The 17,517-nt window shown below is 65.9% G+C and overlaps 1 protein-coding gene across 1 annotated transcript in view; it reads right to left on the minus strand.

Moving 5' to 3' along the window:
• Positions 1–1,905: 1,905 nt before the first annotated feature.
• Positions 1,906–17,517, minus strand: part of PLEC (plectin) — a 37,586-nt gene continuing 21,974 nt past the window's right edge. The window contains 4 exon segments of the mRNA XM_057736912.1: positions 1,906–12,719; positions 12,820–16,200; positions 17,138–17,236; positions 17,335–17,439. Coding sequence (XP_057592895.1) covers positions 6,501–12,719; positions 12,820–16,200; positions 17,138–17,236; positions 17,335–17,439 — 9,804 coding nt within the window. The 3' untranslated portion in view covers positions 1,906–6,500.

Below are 17,517 nucleotides of genomic sequence, written 5' to 3' on the forward strand. Positions count from 1 at the left end.
GGGTGTTGAAATCTTCTACTATAATTGTGGACCTGTCCGTCTCCTCTGGCATCTCCGTGACTCTTGGCATTATGTATTTTGAAGCACTGCTGTTGGGCGCGTAAGGATTGGACCGTTGTGTCCGCTCGCTGAATTGGCGGCTCTGCCGTTATGAAACAAGCCTCTTCACCCCGGCAGCATTCCGTGTTCTGAAACCTGCTTCGCCCAGTCCTGCCACAGCGCCCTTGGCTTTCTTGCGATCAGCATCAGCCTCGAGTATTCAGCTGGTCCTGACCCTGAGCACTTGCGTGAGAGGGGCTGGGGAAGGACCACTTAGCAGGGTCAGAGAGAACAATCCCTGGAGGCTACAAAGACAATACTGTGTTATTTAACGTGTTATTCACCTTCATAGGTAACAGGCTTATTGATTTTAGAATTTTCTCAGTTTTTCTTTCTAATATGGTAAATACTGACAGATAGGACTCACATCACCCAACTCCTGCAGTTCTCAGTCATTTCTAAGACTGTAAAATTGTCCTGAGACCAAAGATTCAAGAACGACTGGTTTAGAGAAACTCACATATTTGCCCGTTTTATGTGCTCACTCTCTTCTTCCACGTCAGACGATCTTCCCAAGGGAACTTTCTTTTTCCTGATGTTTTCAAGGTTCACCTACTCATGTAGGATGTATCAGCATCCATCCCGAGTATTCTAGCTAAATACTATCCCGTCTATGGACACACCACTTTTCACTATCCACCATCAGTTGATGGACATTTGGCATGTTTCTTTCTACTTTTTGGCTATTATGAATAACTGCTGTGAACACTTGTGTACAAGGTTTTTGTGTGGATATATGTTTTCACTAATCTTGGACAGATAGCTACAAATGGTGTTGTGTCAGGTGATACCTATGTTTAACTTTTGAGAAACTGATGGAAACTGCTGACTTCAAAGCTGCTGCAGCATTTTACCTTTTCACCAACAATGCATAAGGGTTCCAATTTCCCCACATCCTCTCCTGTTGCTGTCTGTCTCTGTTATCGTGGCTGTCTTACTGGCTGGAAGTGGCATCTCCTTGTGGTCTAGATTTGCATTTCCCTGATGGCTGGTAACACTAAGCCTCTGTTCATGTGCCATTTGGCCATGTCCAAACCTTTTTGGAGAAATGTCTGTTGAGCTCCTTTGCCTGTTTTAAAACTGAGCTTTTGTCTTTTTATTACTGAGATGTAGGTATTCTTCGTGTATTTTAGATACAAGGCCCTTCTCACATTATATGAGATATCTAAATATTTTCTCCCCCACTACGAGTTTTCTTTTCACTTTCTTGATGGTGTCCTTCGATGTATAAAAGTTTTAAATTTTGATAGTCAAATTTATCTATCATTTCAGTTGGTCACGTGTGTTTTGGTGTCACACCAAAAAATTATGGGCTGGGGGACGTCCCTGGCCGCCCAGTGGTTAAGATTCTGCATATCCACTGTGAGAGGCCCAGGTTCAATCCCTGGTCAGGGAACTAAGATCCTACGTGCCGTGCAGCATTGGCCAAAAACAAAACAAAGCAAAATAAAAACAAACAAAAAGTATTGCCTAATCCAAGGTCATGAACATTTATGTCTGTTTTCTTCTAAAACTCTAACATTTAGGTGTTTGATCCATTTTGAGTTAATTTATGTGCATGGTGTGAGGTAGGGGTCTTCTGCACACAGATACCCAGTTTCCCCAGCAGAAAACTATTCTTTTCCCTGTTGAATGGTCTTGGCATCCTTGCCGAAAATCAATTGACCATAGATATATGGGCTTATTTTTAGTTTCTCTGTGTGGGCTTCCCCTGAATGTACAGGCAGAAGACCTGAGGTAACAAACGTCCGGTGGAAACTTTTTTTAAATTAATTTATTATTTATTTATTTATTTTTGGCTGCACCAGGTCTTAGTTGCAAGCAGGTGGGCTTCCTTCCAGCTGTGGCGTGTGGGTTTCCTCTCTCTAGTTGTGGCGTGCATGGATTCAGGCTCTCTAGTTGAGGTGCGCAAGCTCAGCAGTTGTGGCGCGTGGTCTCAGTTGCCCTCCAGTGGAAATTTTCTCCTGCATCTGTCACCCTCTGCCCGTGGTGGGTGTCCCTCAAGCACGTGCTCCCTAAGCAGAGCCCACTGGGGACGTGGGTGTCACGCAGTATCTGCCTGTGCAGCCCAGGTCCTCGTTCCAGCCCAGGAGGACCTGCTGGAACCCAAGGCTTTGGGTTTCCAGGGTGAGCAGACTCCTCGGGACGTATCAGCCCCACGCTGAAGTTCTGCTTCCGTTTTCAGTCCTGAGGATTTCCTTGCCTCGTGACCTCAGGTGCCTGAGAGGGTGCTTGTTAGGGTCTGTCTGGGAGACTTACAGCGGGAGGCTCCCCGGGGGGTCTGGGTCTGTCGCACCACCGCGGCTGCACAGGTGTCGTTTGTCCAGGCAGGTGCAGAGCCCGTGTGGGGGGCAGCCACGCCCACCCCCGGCTGCTGTGGACTCACACCAGCACCCTTAGCAAGAGGTGCCCTTGGGTCACAGAGCCGCCTGCCCCACCCCAGGCAGCCCGCGGTCCACGGCTGGCGGGGACGGACACCAGCGCACACGCCCTGTCGCTCACGGTTCTGTGACCCCACAGGGCAGGCCGTGCACAGCAGGCGTCGCTGAAGCCACAGCTTCCCCAGCAGCTTTCCCCAACTCACTCTTCTCACAACCTCAGCCGAGGGCCCCCCCAAACCAGGTGCACCTGAACCGCCGTCAGGGGGCGCTGACCTGAGATGGGGGGTGCGGGCGTGGCCCCCGGAACATCCCTCACGGCAGGGTTTGGGGTTGGCGCGCCCCCGGCTCACCTCCGGCGGGTGGGGGAGGTTAGTCCTGACACCTAGGGCAGGACTGGCACTCAGACCACGTGGCAAAACGTGCCGCGTGTGCACAGGAGCGGGCACAGGTACCATGGCAGTGGGATGGCCCAAACCCTGTGCCCCAAATCCACGTGCTGCAGGGCTGACCCCCGGACCTCAGAATGGGACTGTCTGGAGATGCCGTCCTTAAAGAGGTAATTAAGGTACATGAGGCTGGCCCTAACCCAATCCCACTGGTGTCCTTACAAGAAGGGGTCAGGACACACGTGCAGAGAGGACGACCGCACGAGGGCGCTGGGAGGGGAAGGCCGGCCACATGCCGAGGAGAGAGGCCTCCGGAGGAACCTGCGCTGCGCACATTTTTGTTTTTGGCTGCGCCACACGCCCTGCGGGGTGTCAGTGCCCCAACCAGGGATCGAACGTGGGTCCGTGGCATCAAGAGTGTGCTGCCCTAACCACGGGGTAACCGGGGAGTTCCTATCCCTGCTGACGATTTGACCGCAAACTTCCAGCTTCAGGCACTGAGACGACGTAACCTCCTGTCACGTAAGCCCCTATTCTGTGGCGCTCGTTACGGCACCAAGAATGTGATGTTGGGTCCCTGGAGAGGTCCAAAGGCAGAGCCCCAGCTCTGACGTGAGGACGGAGCACACGCGGACTCCCCAGAGCCGCTCCCGGGACGCTTCCGAGGCTGGTGGGGGCTGCGCACCTGACCGCGGGACAGCGGTGACCGTGCAGCCACGGCTCCCATCAGGAGCCGGTGCTGTCACACCCACCGGCACGAGGCTGGCAGGCTGAGCGAGGGCCTAGGGTGAGGGGGAGTGGACGCCAGGCTCGGGGCTCACGCAGAGCCAGAGGGCTACACACGCAAGGGGCCCGCAGCCCCCATCCCCTACCGCTGCCAGACCACGGCCTTGCAGAGGGTCCCCACAACCAGGAGACGGCGGTGGAGGGAGCCTGGCCCGGTCCAGCGTGGTGTCAGGCTACCCACCGCCGGCACAGCTCCATGCGGGGCTGCAACTGTGGCCAGGGAAGCCCTGGCCGGGGCCTGCGCAGCGCACTCCGTTACCCCCTGGAGCAGAGTGGAGGGCAGCTCCCGGGCGGCCCGGAGGCACAGCCTGGCTGGCTGGCCAGGGCCTGAGTCCAGCAGAGCTGGAAGACGGGCAAGGCTTGCTAGGTGGACACAGGAGTGAGGTCTTATACCACGTGCTGACATCTGCTGGGCGCACCGTGCGGAGGAGCCACTGAGCCACCCACGGACCGTGGGGCTTGGCCAGTGGATGCTGGTGGCCCTGTGACCAGTACGTGGGCTCACAGCTGGGGTGGCCCCATGCAGACATGTGGCCAAGCACGGGCTGGCGACATGCCCCCTCCCAGCCCCCAGGAGGAGAGACTGCAGAGGCAACACCAAGCAGAGACCAACCAGCACCAAGAGGGAGACGGGTCACTTCAGCCTGGCTGCATCCACCTCTTGGGCTGCCTACGGGTTCCTGCAAAACACCACCCTGGACCTCAGACCCCGCTTCCAACAAGGGGCACCACGTGGGTCCAGGCCCACAGGACACCACACACCCCAGAAGCTGCTGGCCTGGCAGAATGCTGCATGGCCTCGTAAGAAGCAGCTTCTGGACATGGGTGTGACCTCGAGTCAGTGACCCCAGAAGGCGGCCCACCGGGTCTGAGAACCCAGGAGTGGAAGCAGAAGCCCACACCCCACAGGCCCGGGGGCCCGCTGGGGCACAGGCGCTTCTTGTCCCTGCAACTTCGGGCTAGGAGACCCTCACGGGCCTGGTCAGTGAAGGGACACAGCCACCGGGGCACGGCTGCCACCTGGCCAGGGGCTGCTCACTGCAGCAGGCCAGCAGGCCAGCGGAGGCCACGCTGGCCAGGATAACCCTGAGCGTCTTGGCATTCCCACGCCCGGCTTCCACTGTCGCGGGCAGGGGCCGACAAGGCTTGGAAGCAGGACTCAGACCCCCGAGGGCGAGGAAGCACCCCCGGGGCAGAGCGGGGGACGGCGGGGCCAGGCCTCCGGGGCCCGCGGCTCAGGGCTGCGGTTTGCTCCCCTCACCCAGGCTCACGACCACATCCCTCCCTGGAAGGGGACCTTTGGCTGCCGTGGAGCAACTCACCGGGGGTCACGCTGCCCCCTCCACGCAGCCGGTGACGGCCTGAGAGGCAGGTGAGACCCCCGGCTCGGATGTGAGTACCAATCACGAACCCGGCCCGAGGGGCCGGGGCGATGACAGGTCATCACCTGGACGGAGCAGGCCCCGGCTGGCCTGGCTTCCGCCTGCCCTGTGCTCTGGGTCACTGAGCCTGGGCTTCTCTCTCTGAGAGAGCATATTCACAAGGCTCCTCTGCCCCAGGCCACAACACGGCAGCCAAGTTCAGAGCCTGGGGCTGCGGCACCCCCCTCACCCCAACACACAACCTGACCTCCGGACAAAAAGCGAAGCAGGACCCACGGGAAGGTTGGAATTGCTTTTATTGGGGCGAGCGCTGCAGGCCCGCCATGGTCGGGTTAGTGTTCTGCCCTAAGAGGCAGCCGAAGCCTGGCACCTCCACCCGCCACCTACCTGGGTTAGTGGAACATGCAAAGCTCAGTCGGAGGGTGGAGGCAGGGGTGGAAGCCACCAGGGCCCGGGGCTGGATGGAACAGGGGCGGGTGGCACCGGGCTGGGCTGCCTTGTCCTCAGGCCCCACACAGGGGCTGAGACTCCCCTGGAGATGCAGGCAGGCAGCACCCACGGTGGGGTTCCACAGGCTCCAGGGGACACTGGGCCCACAGTGGGGAAGAGGCCTGCAGAAACCCAGCCACGCCCGGCCGGCACGCCCGAGAGTTGGGCAGTGGCGAGCCTTTCACCAGGAGGGTCCGTCTCCCACCCCAGGTCTGGGTCCTTCGGGCCTGGGGTGCGAAGGGGGACACAGAAGGCACTTACTAGGGGGCTGAGGCTGGAAGGCTGGGGCCAGAGGCCCGGGGTCTCGGGAGAGAGCAAGGGGGTGCGGTGGGGAACAGCGTCTGCAGCTCTGCAGCAGCCGGGAACAGGCTGGGGCCCGGCCCGGGCCGGCTGGGGCCGCAGCCTGGACGCGCGTCTGCTCGTGAGGAAGGGGCTTCCCTGAGCAGCCCAGAAGGGACGGCTGACCCAGGACTCCCGCCCTCCCCAGCAAGGCCCACTGAGCGAGCAGATCGGTCCTAGAAACAGGAGAAAACGCTGGCCCTGAGCGCCCTGCTACCGGCGGGGCCCACGCCCACTGTCCCAGCAGGTAGGACTGGGGGTTGGGGGCTGGGGACTGGGCGGGGCTGGCCTACAGGGCCAGGGTAACCTCGCCCAGACAGAAGCCCCCTGGAGAGATGGGAGGGCTGAGCTGGGGGCCCGGCTCTGCCCCCTCCAAGGCACCTGGCTGTGGTGAGTGGCAGGTAAAGAGGAGCAGGGAGATGGTGGGGGGGCGAGGTGGTCCGTGGGGCCGGACGGGCCCCGTCCCCCGAGAGACGGGCTGTCTGGACAGCAGGGGTACGTTAATACGTTAGTCTGGTCTTTTTGGTTAAACTCTAGGCACCGCTTGGGAGGAAGACACCTTTAAACACTGAAGAGAGACCCCAGCGCCCGGGTGGGGAGCCTGGCCACATGCAGAGCGGGAGGCGGGTGCAGGAGGGTCAGGCTGCCGCGGACTCGGGGCCCCCCAGGGAGGACGCGGGCCCCGAGGCGTAGCGGCGGCCATAGCCCGAGGAGGAATAGGACGAGGAAGAGAAGGTCATGGAGAAGCCCGAGCCGGTGGCGTCGAAGCTGCCGCGACGGGAGCCCGCCCGGGAGCCGGTGCGCGAGCCAGAGCGCGAGCCGGCCGTGGAGCCGGAGCCGCTGACGCTGTAGGGGCTGTAGTAGCCCTTGCTGGACTGGGCGGCGGCCTCCAGCAGCCGCAGCCCCGTGCCCTCCTCCACCATGCTGCGGTCCAGCGCGTCCTTGTAGGAGATCTTGAGCTTGGTCTTGGGGCAGGTGAGGTACTTGGAGTAGGCGCTGACGTCGCGCAGCTTCTGGGCGGTGCGGGCGTCCACCGTGCCGCGCTGCAGGGCCTCATCCAGGGGCACGCGGCCCGGCGTGTCGGGCTCAATCAGGCCGCCCGTCAGGTACTGCACCTCCAGGAAACGCTGCCCTGCCTCGTAGTAGAGCCAGCCCTTCTTCAGGGCCTGGGCGGCCGACATCTTGGTCTTGGTGCGCGGGTCCTCGAAGCCGCAGAAGGCCTTCTGGGCCAGGTTGATGCGGTCCACCATGATCTTGTCCACCAGGCCCTTGTTGACGGCGTCGGTAACGGGGAAGCGCTCGCCGGTGCTGGGGTCGATGATGCCCCCGGTGCAGGCCTGCGCCTCCAGCAGCCGCTGCCCGGTGATGTTGTCCACCAGGTTGCGGTGCATGGCCTCTGTGACGGACACCTTCTCCAGCGTCTCCGTGTCCAGGATGCCGGCCACAGGGCCCGTCTCTTCGGTGGGGTCGGACCAGGAGGCCGGCTGGGTCCTGGAGACGGCAGGGCTGATGGGGTAGGAGGAGGACGACCCCACGGAAGACGAGCGGGAGCGGAAGCCACCCGCGCTACCCGAGAGCATGTCCGCGAACTCGGTGATGGAGAGCGCGCCTGCACGGTACTGGTCCAGCGCCGAGCGGTCGATGAGGCTCTTGGCGATGGCCTCGTCGATGTCGTACTGGCGGCCCGAGCGGCGGTCGATGATCATGGACTTGACCACGCCGTCCGAGGAGGAGATGGTGATCTCCTCCCACTCGCACTCCTGCTCCGACAGCTCCAGGTAGGTCTGGTGGTCGATGAGGCCCTTGCGGTAAGCCTCGTACACCGACATCTCTTTGCCGGTCTCCGGGTCCACGATGACCACGCGCCGCTTGCGCACCGAGGACTTGGAGGACGTCTTCCGCTCCCGCTTCTTCTCCTTCAGTGGCAGGAGCCGCAGCCCCGTCTGGGGATCCTCCACGCAGCGCTCCATCAGCTGCAGGTAGGTGAGGTTCTCCTCCGTGTTGGGGTCGAAGAAGCCCTTGGTGTCGTCCGAGGGGTCGGTCAGGATCTCGTTCATCTCCTCGTCGAAGAGGCCGCGCTGGTAGGCCACGTCCACGGGCAGGCGGTGGCTCTCCTCGGGGTCGATGATGCCGCCCGTGGCGATCTGGGCCTCCAGCAGCCGGATGCCGTGGTCCTTCAGGATCAGGCCCTTCTTCATGGCCTGGAAGAGGGAGATGAGCTTCCCCGAGTAGGGGTCCTTGTAGCCGGTGACGGCGCGCTCGGCCGACAGCAGCTTGTCCTTGAACTCGGGACCCACGATGCCCATGCGCACAGCCTCCTCCACGGTCAGCTTGAGCCCCTTGATGGGGTCGATGACGTAGCCGGTGGCCGCCTGCGCCTCCAGGAGCTCAAAGGCGGTGCCTGGGCGGATGATGCCCTTCTTCATGGCCTGGTACACAGACAACCGCTCCTTGGTGGCGTCGACGAGCACGCCCGCGATGCTGCTGGTGCCCTCCAGGAACCTCTGCAGGCTCTGGGAGACCTCCTCGACGGAGGCCAGGCCCTCCTGCAGCCGCAGCGCCGTGGCCTCGTCCATGACCTGCGAGCGCACCAGCTCCTCCACGGTGATCTGCTTGCGCAGGCCGCGGAAGGTCAGCTTGCGGGCCTCCGCCAGCGGCAGGAGCAGCAGGCCTGTGGCCTCGTCGCGGCGGCACCGCCGCAGCAGCTGCGTGTAACTGAGGCGCTCGTCCGTGGAGGGGTCCACGTAGCTGCGCACCTCGCTGGGCTCGGACAGCTGCTCCTGTGTGTCCTTGTTGAGGTAGCCGCGCTGGTAGGCCACCTCCAGCGGCAGGTGGAAGCCCAGGCGCGGGTCCACGATGCCGCCCGTGGCCAGCTGAGCGTCCAGCAGACGCAGGGCCTCCTCGGCGGGGATCAGGTCCTTCTTCATGGCCTGGAAGAGCGAGATGGTCTGCTCCGTGTAGGGGTCGCGATAGCCAGTCACAGCCCGCTCCGCCGACAGCAGCCGGTCGTGCAGCTCGGGGCCCACGAGGCCCTTCCGCACAGCCTCATCCACAGTCAGCCGCTCACCCTTCACCGGGTCCAGCAGGAAGCCCGTGGCCGCCTGTGCCTCCAGCAGCAGGCGGGCCACCTCAGCACTCAGCAGCCCCTTCTTGAGGGCCTGGTAGACGGTCAGCGTCTGCCTGGAGCCGGGCAGGTAGATGCCCGCCACGCAGCCCGTGCCATAGAGGTAGTGCCAGGCGGCCTCGGCCTCCAGCACCTCGCGGAGGCTCCGGGCGCCCCCCCGGAGCAGGCCGTAGGCCTCGCGGGAGATGACCCGGGCCTCGTACAGGTCCTCGGCGGTGAGGCGGCGGCGGACGTAGTCGTAAGAGGCCAGCTGCTGCTGGCGGACGACCTCGGTCTTCTCGATGATCTCGATGATGATGACGATGATGCGCTCCTTGGTCACGCGGCCGGCCTGGAAGTCGGCCAGCAGCTGCGCCCGCTGCTCCTCGGGGATCAGGTCCGACTGCATCACCTCCCACAGGGACATGCGGGAGGCGCCGTGGCTGCCGTCCCCGGGGACGTCGATCTGCGTCTCCTCGAAGGCCCTGCGGGTCTCCTCCGCGGTGTACACCCGCGTGGTCTCCACCACCTCTGCCTTCTCCGCGCCCCTCAGTGGCAGGAGCCGCAGCCCCGTCTCGGGGTCCTCCACGCAGCGCTCCAGCAGCTGCACGTAGGTGAGGTTCTCGTGCGTGTTGGGGTCGAAGAAGCCCTTGGTGTCGTCGCTGGGGTCCTCCAGGACGCGGCTCACCTCCTCGTCGAGGTAGCCGCGCTGGTAGGCCACGTCCAGGGGCACGCGGTGGCTGTGCACGGGGTCGATGACGCCGCCCGTGGCGATCTGGGCCTCCAGCAGGCGGATGCCGTGCTCCCTGAGGACCAGACCCTTCTTCATGGCCTGGAAGAGAGAGATGGTGCTGCCAGAGTAGGGGTCCTTGTAGCCTGTCACGGCCTTCTCAGCCGACAGCAGCTTCTCGTGCAGCTCAGGGCCCACGACGCCAGCCTTCACGGCCTCGTGCACGTACAGGCGCTGGTTCCGCACCGGGTCCACCAGAAAGCCGGTGGCTGCCTGGGCCTCGAGCAGAAGAGTGGCCGTGCTGGGCCTGAGCAGGCCGCGCCGCATGGTCTCGTAGATGGTCACCTTCTCCTTGGAGTCCTCCAGGTAGATGCCAGCGAGGCAGCCGCTGCCCTGGAGGAGCGTCCGCACGGACTCCAGCTCCGACAGGTCCTTAACTGACGTCCTGCCGTCCCTGAGCTGCTCAAACTGGGTGCTGCTGAGGACCCGGGCGTCCAGGAGCTCGCTGGCCGGCACCGGGGCACGGAGGCCGCTGAAAGAGAGCCTCTCCCGCCGCACGGTCTCCACCTCCTCCACGATGGTGATGAGGATCTTGATGACCTTCTCCACGGTGACCCTGCCCGTGCGGAACTGCCGCAGCAGCTCCTGTCGCTGCTCAGCCGTGAAGTACTCGGAGCTGATGAGCTCCCAGATGGTCACCGTCCTGCCCTGGAAGCTGCCCACAGGGACCTCGACGGTGGCCTTCTGGAAGGCCTCACGGGCCTGGAGCTCGGAGTAGAGCTCCTGCTGCCGGGCCCGGGCAGCCTCCTCTGAGAGCGGCAGTAGGCTCAGCCCCGTCAGGTGGTCTGGGCGGCACTGCTGCTGGAGCTGGCTGTAGGTGACCGGCTCCCACGTACGGGGGTCGCGGTAGGTCTTGGCGTCGTCCTTGGCTGCTGACAGGGATGTGCTGGTCTCCTTGTCCAGGTAGCCCCGGGCACAGGCGACGTCCAGGGGCACACGGTGGCTCTTACTGGGGTCCACGACGCCACCTGTGCACAGCTGGGCATCCAGCAGACGCAGGCCCTGCTCCCTGGGGATGAGGCCCTTCTTTAGGGCCTGGAACAGGGACACACTCTGTCCTGAGTATGGGTCCTTGTAGCCCGTCACGGCCTTCTCGGCGGAGAGCAGCTTCTCATGTAACTCGGGCCCCACCAGGCCTGCACGCACCGCCTCGTCCACAGTCAGTCGTGCGCTGGTGGCAGGGTCGATGATGTGCCCAGTGCCAGCCTGAGCCTCCAGCAAAGCCACAGCTGCCTCAGGCTGCAGCAGATCTTTCCTTAGGGCCCCGTAGATGCTCAGCCTCTGCCCTGCCTCCTCCAGCCACACACCCGCGATGACGCCAGAGCCCCGCAGGGCCCGCCGCACGGCTTCCACCTCAGCGACTTCCTGCACGGAGCGCTCACCCCGCTGCAGCTGGTGCAACAGGTCACGATCAATGACCTTGCTCTCGAGCAGCTCAGCAGCAGGGACCAGAGCCCGCAAGCCTTCAAAGCAGAGCTGGCCCTTCTGCTCGTGCTCCTCGATCACAGTGATGAGGATCTTGATGACCTTCTCCACGGTGACCCTGCCCGTGCGGAACTGCCGCAGCAGGTCCCGCCGCTGCTCGGCCGTGAAGTACTCGGAGTTGATGAGCTCCCAGATGGTCACCGTCCTGCCCTGGAACCTACCGAACGGCGCGGACACAGTGGCTTTCTCAAACACGTCCCGGGCCTCCGAGTCAGTGTAGACCAGCTCCCCGCCCTTGGCAGCCTGATCTGTGAGCGGCAGGAGCCGCAGGCCCGTCTCGGGGTCCTCCACGCAGCGCTCCAGCAGCTGCACGTAGGTGAGGTTCTCGTGCGTGTTGGGGTCGAAGAAGCCCTTGGTGTCGTCGCTGGGGTCCTGCAGGACGCGGCTCATCTCCTCGTCGAAGTAGCCGCGCTGGTAGGCCACGTCCACGGGCACGCGGTGGCTGTGCACGGGGTCGACGATGCCGCCCGTGGCGATCTGGGCCTCCAGCAGGCGGATGCCATGGTCCCGGACGATGAGGTCCTTCTTCATGGCCTGGAAGAGGGAGATCTGCTCCCCGGTGTAGGGGTCCTTGTAGCCGGTGACGGCGCGCTCGGCCGACAGCAGCTTGTGATGCAGCTCAGGGCCCACAACACCCTCCTTCACGGCCTCGTTGACAGTCAGCCGCCTGTTCCGCACGGGGTCCAGCAGGAAGCCCGAGGCTGCCTGGGCCTCGAGCAGGATGAGGGCCGTGCCCGGGCTCAGCAGCTGCCTCTGCAGGGCCGTGTAGATGGTCAGCTTCTCGTCGGAAGGCTTCAGCAGCAGTCCGGCGACGCCGCTGCGGCCCTGCAGGTAGCGGCGCACGTGCTCCCGCTGCGCGAGCTCGGCCACCGTGGTGCGGCCCTGCGCCAGCTGCTGGGCCTCCTCTGCGCTCAGAATGCCGACCTCCTGCAGCCGCTGGGCTGGCACCTTCTGCCGCAGCCCGGCAAAGGCGTGCTCGGGCTCTGCCTCCGCGGCCGGGCCGTCAGCGGCGTCCTGGCCGTTGGGCAGGGCTCTGGTGGCCGCGGCCTGGGAGGCGGCAACCTCCTCCGAGTGCGCCAGCGCGGCCCGGTGCTCCTCCTCCAGGTGCTGCAGCCGCTCGCGCAGCCGCTGGTTCTCCTCCGCCAGCAGCCTCTCCTGCTCCAGCCGCTGCCGCTCCAGCCGCTGCAGCTCCTCCTGCTTGCGCCGCACCCCCTCCTCGGCCTCCCGCTGCCGCCGCCGGGCCTCCTCCATGCTGGCCGCCAGCTGTCGCTTCTCCTGCTCCATCTGCTGCTGCTGCTGCCTCTGCTCCTCGCGCAGCTTCTGCGCCTTGGCCACCTCGTCCTGGAAGAGCTGCTCCAGCTTGGCCTTCTCCTGCTCGATGAAGCGCTCCCGCTGCAGCAGGCTGTCCTTCTCGGAGAGGAAGCTCTGCTGCAAGGCCTGCGTCTCCTGCAGCAACTGCTCCTGCTGCACCGTCTGCATCTGCGAAGGGGGAAGGGGCGGTCAGGGACGGTGGGGACCCGGGAGCGCCTGCCCGAGAGCAGACCCCGCCCCGGATCCCCGCCCGCGCGCACAGAGATACCTCCTCGGACTTGAGCTGCAGCAGCTCCGCCTCACGCTTGAGCTTGTCCTTCTCGCGCTCCAACTCTGCGATGGCCTCCCGCAGGCGCTCGGCGTCCTGGTCGCTTTGCTGCCGCTGCGTCTCGAGCGTCTGCACCAGCGTCACCTTCTCCTGCGTGGCGAGCTCCGTGCGGTACAGCCTCTCACCTATGTCCTCCGCCTGCTTCCGGAAGCGCTGGGCGTCCTCCTCCGCGCGCGCCTGGGCGCGGCTCATCTCGGCCACGCGCAGCCTGAGCCGCTCCGCCTCCGCGCTCATCTCCAGCTGCCGCTGCCGCTCCGTCTCCAGCGTCTTCTGGAAGCCCTGCGTCTCCTGCGCCAGCTGCTGCGCCATCTGCTCCTTGTCCTCCTGCAGCCGCCGCGCCTGCTCCTGGGCGAGCTCCTTCTGCTGCTGCAGCAGCTCCGCCTCTGCCTTGAGCCGCGTGGCCTCCTGCACCGCCTGCATCTTCTCCTTGAGCATCTTCTCTGCCAGGGCCCGCTGCTGAGCCAGGTCTTCCTCCGCCAGCTGCCGCAGCCGCGCCGCCTCCTGGGCCGCCACGCTCAGGCGCGCAGCCTCCTCCGCCACCTGCTTCATCTTCTCGGCCTCCTCCTGCAGCAGGCGCTGCGTGTTGTCCTTGTCACGCAGGATGAGGGCGCGGTTCTCCGCCTCGATGCGGGCCTTGAGCTTGCCCAGCTCCTCCATCTGCACGCGCAGCGAGAACAGCTCTTCCTCTACCTGGCTGCGCTGGCGGGCCGCCTCCGTCACCTCCGCCTTCAGCCGCTGCAGCTCCTCATCCAGGATGCTCTTCTGGTGGTCGGTCTCCTCCAGCTGCAGCCGCAACGCCGTCAGCTCCTGCTCCACCTGCGCCTTCTGCCGCAGCGTCTGCTCGGCGAACTTCTTGTGCTTCTCCATCTCGGCGTCGGCCACCTGCTTCTGCCGCAGGGCCGCCTGCTCCGCCTGCGCCCGCCGAGCCGCCTCCTGCTCGGCTTCCTTGCGCAGCTTCTCCGCGGCGGCCTGCGCCTGGGCCCGGGCCTGTGCCTGCTCCTCCGCCGCCTGCTTCAGGCGCTCCGCCTCCTCCACGCGCCGCCGGGACTGCGCCGCCTCACGCTCGGCCCGCTCCCGCGCCTCCTCCGCCTCCTCCGCCGCCCGCCGGGCCGCCTCAGCCTCGCCGCGCAGCCGCTCCAGCACACTCTGCTCTTGCTGGAGGGTCTGCTGCAGCTCCTGCTCCTTCTCCTGCACCGCAAAGGCGTGCGCCTTCTCCTCCGCCTGCAGCCGCTTCTGGGCGGCCTCCTGGGCCAGCTGCAGCTGCCGCGCAGACTCCTGCTCTGCGCGCTCGCGCAGGCGCCGCGCCTCCTCCACCTTGGCCTTGAGCCGCTCCACCTCCTCCAGCGCAGCCCTCCGCTGCCGGGCGGCCTCCTCCTCCGCCGCCAGGCTCTTCTGCACACGCTCCTCAGCCTCGCGGCGCCGCCGCTCCTCCTCCGCCGCCAGCTGCCGCTGCCGCGCGGCCTCCTGCTCCGCCTGCTCCTTGCTGCGCAGCGTGTCCTCGGCGTTGCCGCGGATGCGCCCCAGCTCCAGCTCCAGCTCCGCCTTGCCGGCGGCCGCCTTCTCGAAGCTCGCCTTGAGGACCAGGATCTCCTCCTCCACCTGCCGCCGCTGCCGCAGCGTGTCCTCCACCAGCCCCTTCTGCCGCTCCAGCTCGCCCTCCGACGCCTTGCGCAGCTGCGCCAGCCGCTCCTCGATGTCAGCCTTGTGCTGCGCCGCCTGCTCCTCCAGCCGCCGCCGCTGGAAGGCCTCGTCCTCCGCCAGCCGCCGCAGGCGCTCGTTCTCCGCCTCCTTCTCCTTGAGCGCGATCTCCGCCTCCGTCTTGAGCCGCGCAGCCTCGCCGATGGCGGCCAGCTTCTCGGCCAGCACCCGCTCTGCCTCCGCCCGCTGCCGCGCCGCGTCCTCCTCTGCCAGCTGCCGCTGCCGCTTGGCCTCCTCCGCCAGGGCGCGCAGGCGGGCGGCCTCCTCTGCCAGCTCGCGGAACCGGCCGGCTTCGGCCTCCAGCCTCTGCTTGGACTTCTCGCTGGTGGAGCGTGACTCCTCCTCGGCCCGCGCCTTGCTGGCCAGCAGCACCTCCATCTCAGCCCGCACCCTGGCCAGCTCGGCCTCCAGCTCCTGGCGCTTCTGCGCGGCCGCAGCCGCCTCCCGCTGTAGGCGCGCCAGCTCCTCTTCCAGCAGCTGCCGCTGCTGCTCCCCCTGCTCCGTCTCGGCCCGCAGCCGGATCAGCTCCTGCTCCGCCGCCAGGCGCTGCTGCGCGGTGCCCTCTGCCAGCTGCCGCTGCTTCTCCAGCTCCTGCTCGGCCAGCTCCCGCTGCCGCACGGCCTGCTCCTCCGCCTTGCCGCGCCGCCGCGCCTCCCGCTCAGCCTCCTCCTTCTGCTTCTCCGCCTCGGCCTGGGCCAGGTTCTTCTGCTGCGCCACCTCCTCCGCCTGCAGCCGCAGCCGCAGCGCCTCGTTGGCCTTCAGCTGCCAGCGCTCCAGCTCCCGCTCGGCCTCCTCGCGGGCGTGCTCGGCCTCGGCCTGCTGCTGCGCCAGCCGCACGGCCTCCTCCCGCAGCTGCACCACGGTCACGTGCTCCTCCTCGAGGGTGCGTTCCAGCTGTGCCGTCTTCTCCGCGAAGGAGGCGTGCTTGCTCTGCAGCTCCGCCTGGGCGCTGCGCTGCGCCGTCTCCAGGGCCACCTGCACCTGGCGCGCCCGCTCGGCCTCTGCCTGCCGCAGGCGCCGCTCCGCCTCCTCGGCCTGCAGCCGCAACTCCTCCAGGGCCTGCAGGGCGCGCTGCTTTTCACGGGCTGCCTCGGCCTCCGCCTGCACGCGCAGGGCCAGCTCGGCCTCCGCCTGCCGCTTGCGCTGCGTCTCCTCCTGCACCTGCCGCCGCAAGCGCTCCGCCTCCTCCTGGGCCTGCCGCTTCTGCGCCTCGGCCTCCTCCGCCCGTGCGCGCAGTGCCTGCAGCTCGCCCTCGGCCCCGCCGCGCTGGCGCTCGGTGGCCTCCAACTGCAGGCGCACCACGCGGATTTCCTCTTCTATCCGCAGCCGGCTGCGCTCAGCCACCTCCACCTGCCGCGCCTTGGCCTGGATCTCTGCCTCTGAGCTCTGCCGCACGTGCTGCAGCTCCTCCTGGATGCTGCGCTTCTGCTGCTGCGCGTCTACCGCCACCTCCTCGCGGCGTGCCACCTCCTCCTGCATGCGCCGCTGCAGCTCCTGAGCCTCGCGCTCTGCCTGCGCCTTCGCCTGTGCGTGCGCCTCGGCCAGCTGCCGCTGCTTCTCCAGCGCGGCCTCCACCTCCGCCAGTCGCTCCCGCTCCTCCGCCCGCTGCTGCTCGGCCAGCCTCTGCGGCCGCAGCAGAGAGAGGGAGAGAAGCAGAGAGCGCGGTGAGCAGGCAGCGCCGGCGCGGCACCGCCACGGCTCGCTGGGACAGCGCGGTGCGGGGGTGGGGCAGGACAGAGGTCACGACCCGGCGAGGGAGGCAGCGTGCACCCGCCCAGGGCCCTCAGGGAGCGAGCGCAGCCTGGCCCCACAGTGCTCACCAGCCCGGGGAAGGAGACCCAGGCGTGCTCCCCTCTTCCCGCAGACAGGTGCCGGAGACAGACAGGGGCAGAGAGAGAGAGAGCAAAGCAGGAGGTCTGCGGGGCCTGGGAGCCACGCCCAGCACACAGCCCTGCCTGAGCACCGCGGAATGCCCAGCGGCCTGGCTCCGGCCGCGGCCACGGGGCCCTCTCCCTGACCCCGCAGGGCAGAGCGGCCAGCGTGGGACAGCCGTGCAGGTGCGAGCCAGCTCGGAAGGGGGACTCGGCAGCCTGCGGTTCTGAGCAGAGAGGAAGCTGCACGTAGGCCAGACAGAGGGGTTCCCCGGGGAGCAGAAGGAACAGGACAGGTTGGTACGCGGCGTCACCCAAGCCCCTCGGGGTGCCCTCCCCAGCCTTCGTGACCGAACAACCCCAAGTTCCTCCAGAGGAGGCGGCCAAGTGAAGAGGCCCACACAGAGCCCTGCGGGGGAGCACCCACGAGAGCACCGGTGGGACGCCCAGTAGAGGAGCACGTGCCAATGCAGGAGAGAGAGAGGAGGTGCCAGCCGCCAGAGAGCGCGAGCAGCGCAGCCTCAGGCCAAGGCGGGGTGCGCCACGGGTGAGGGGAGCCTGGGCTCAGGCCGAGCCGAGGGGGGTGGGGGGCGTGGGGAGAGCTGTGCTAGGTGGTCTCAGGTGGGTTCCCAGGGGCTACGTGCGGGGTGGGGTGGGCAGCAGGGTGACCTCCACCTGGCGGGTCATACCTCCTCCTCCTCCATACGCCGCAGAGTCTCGCTGATGAACTTGATGTACTGGCTTGTGAGCGTGGTCAGCTCGCTGTAGCGGGTGCGCAGATCCACGTACTGGGGGGCGGGAGGGAGGAGGCACCCCGCGTCAGCCCTGCCCCTGCCAAGGGCCTACCAGGCTCAGCTCTCCTGCCGGCCCTGCCCCTCAGCCTCACCTCTTGGATGACGCTTTCGGACCCGGACTGGACCTTGGGCTTCTTGGCCGGGGAGGCCACCGGCTCCAACTGTGCCTTGTAGGTGACCAGCTGAAGTTCATAGTCCTGCGGGGACACACAGCTGGCCACCGGCTCTGCCCTCCCCGCCCTGCCCCTGAGCCTGCGCACAAGCCTGCCCCAGCA

This window comes from Hippopotamus amphibius, chromosome 5 (genome assembly GCF_030028045.1).
Source record: "Hippopotamus amphibius kiboko isolate mHipAmp2 chromosome 5, mHipAmp2.hap2, whole genome shotgun sequence".
Taxonomy (NCBI): domain Eukaryota; kingdom Metazoa; phylum Chordata; class Mammalia; order Artiodactyla; family Hippopotamidae; genus Hippopotamus; species Hippopotamus amphibius.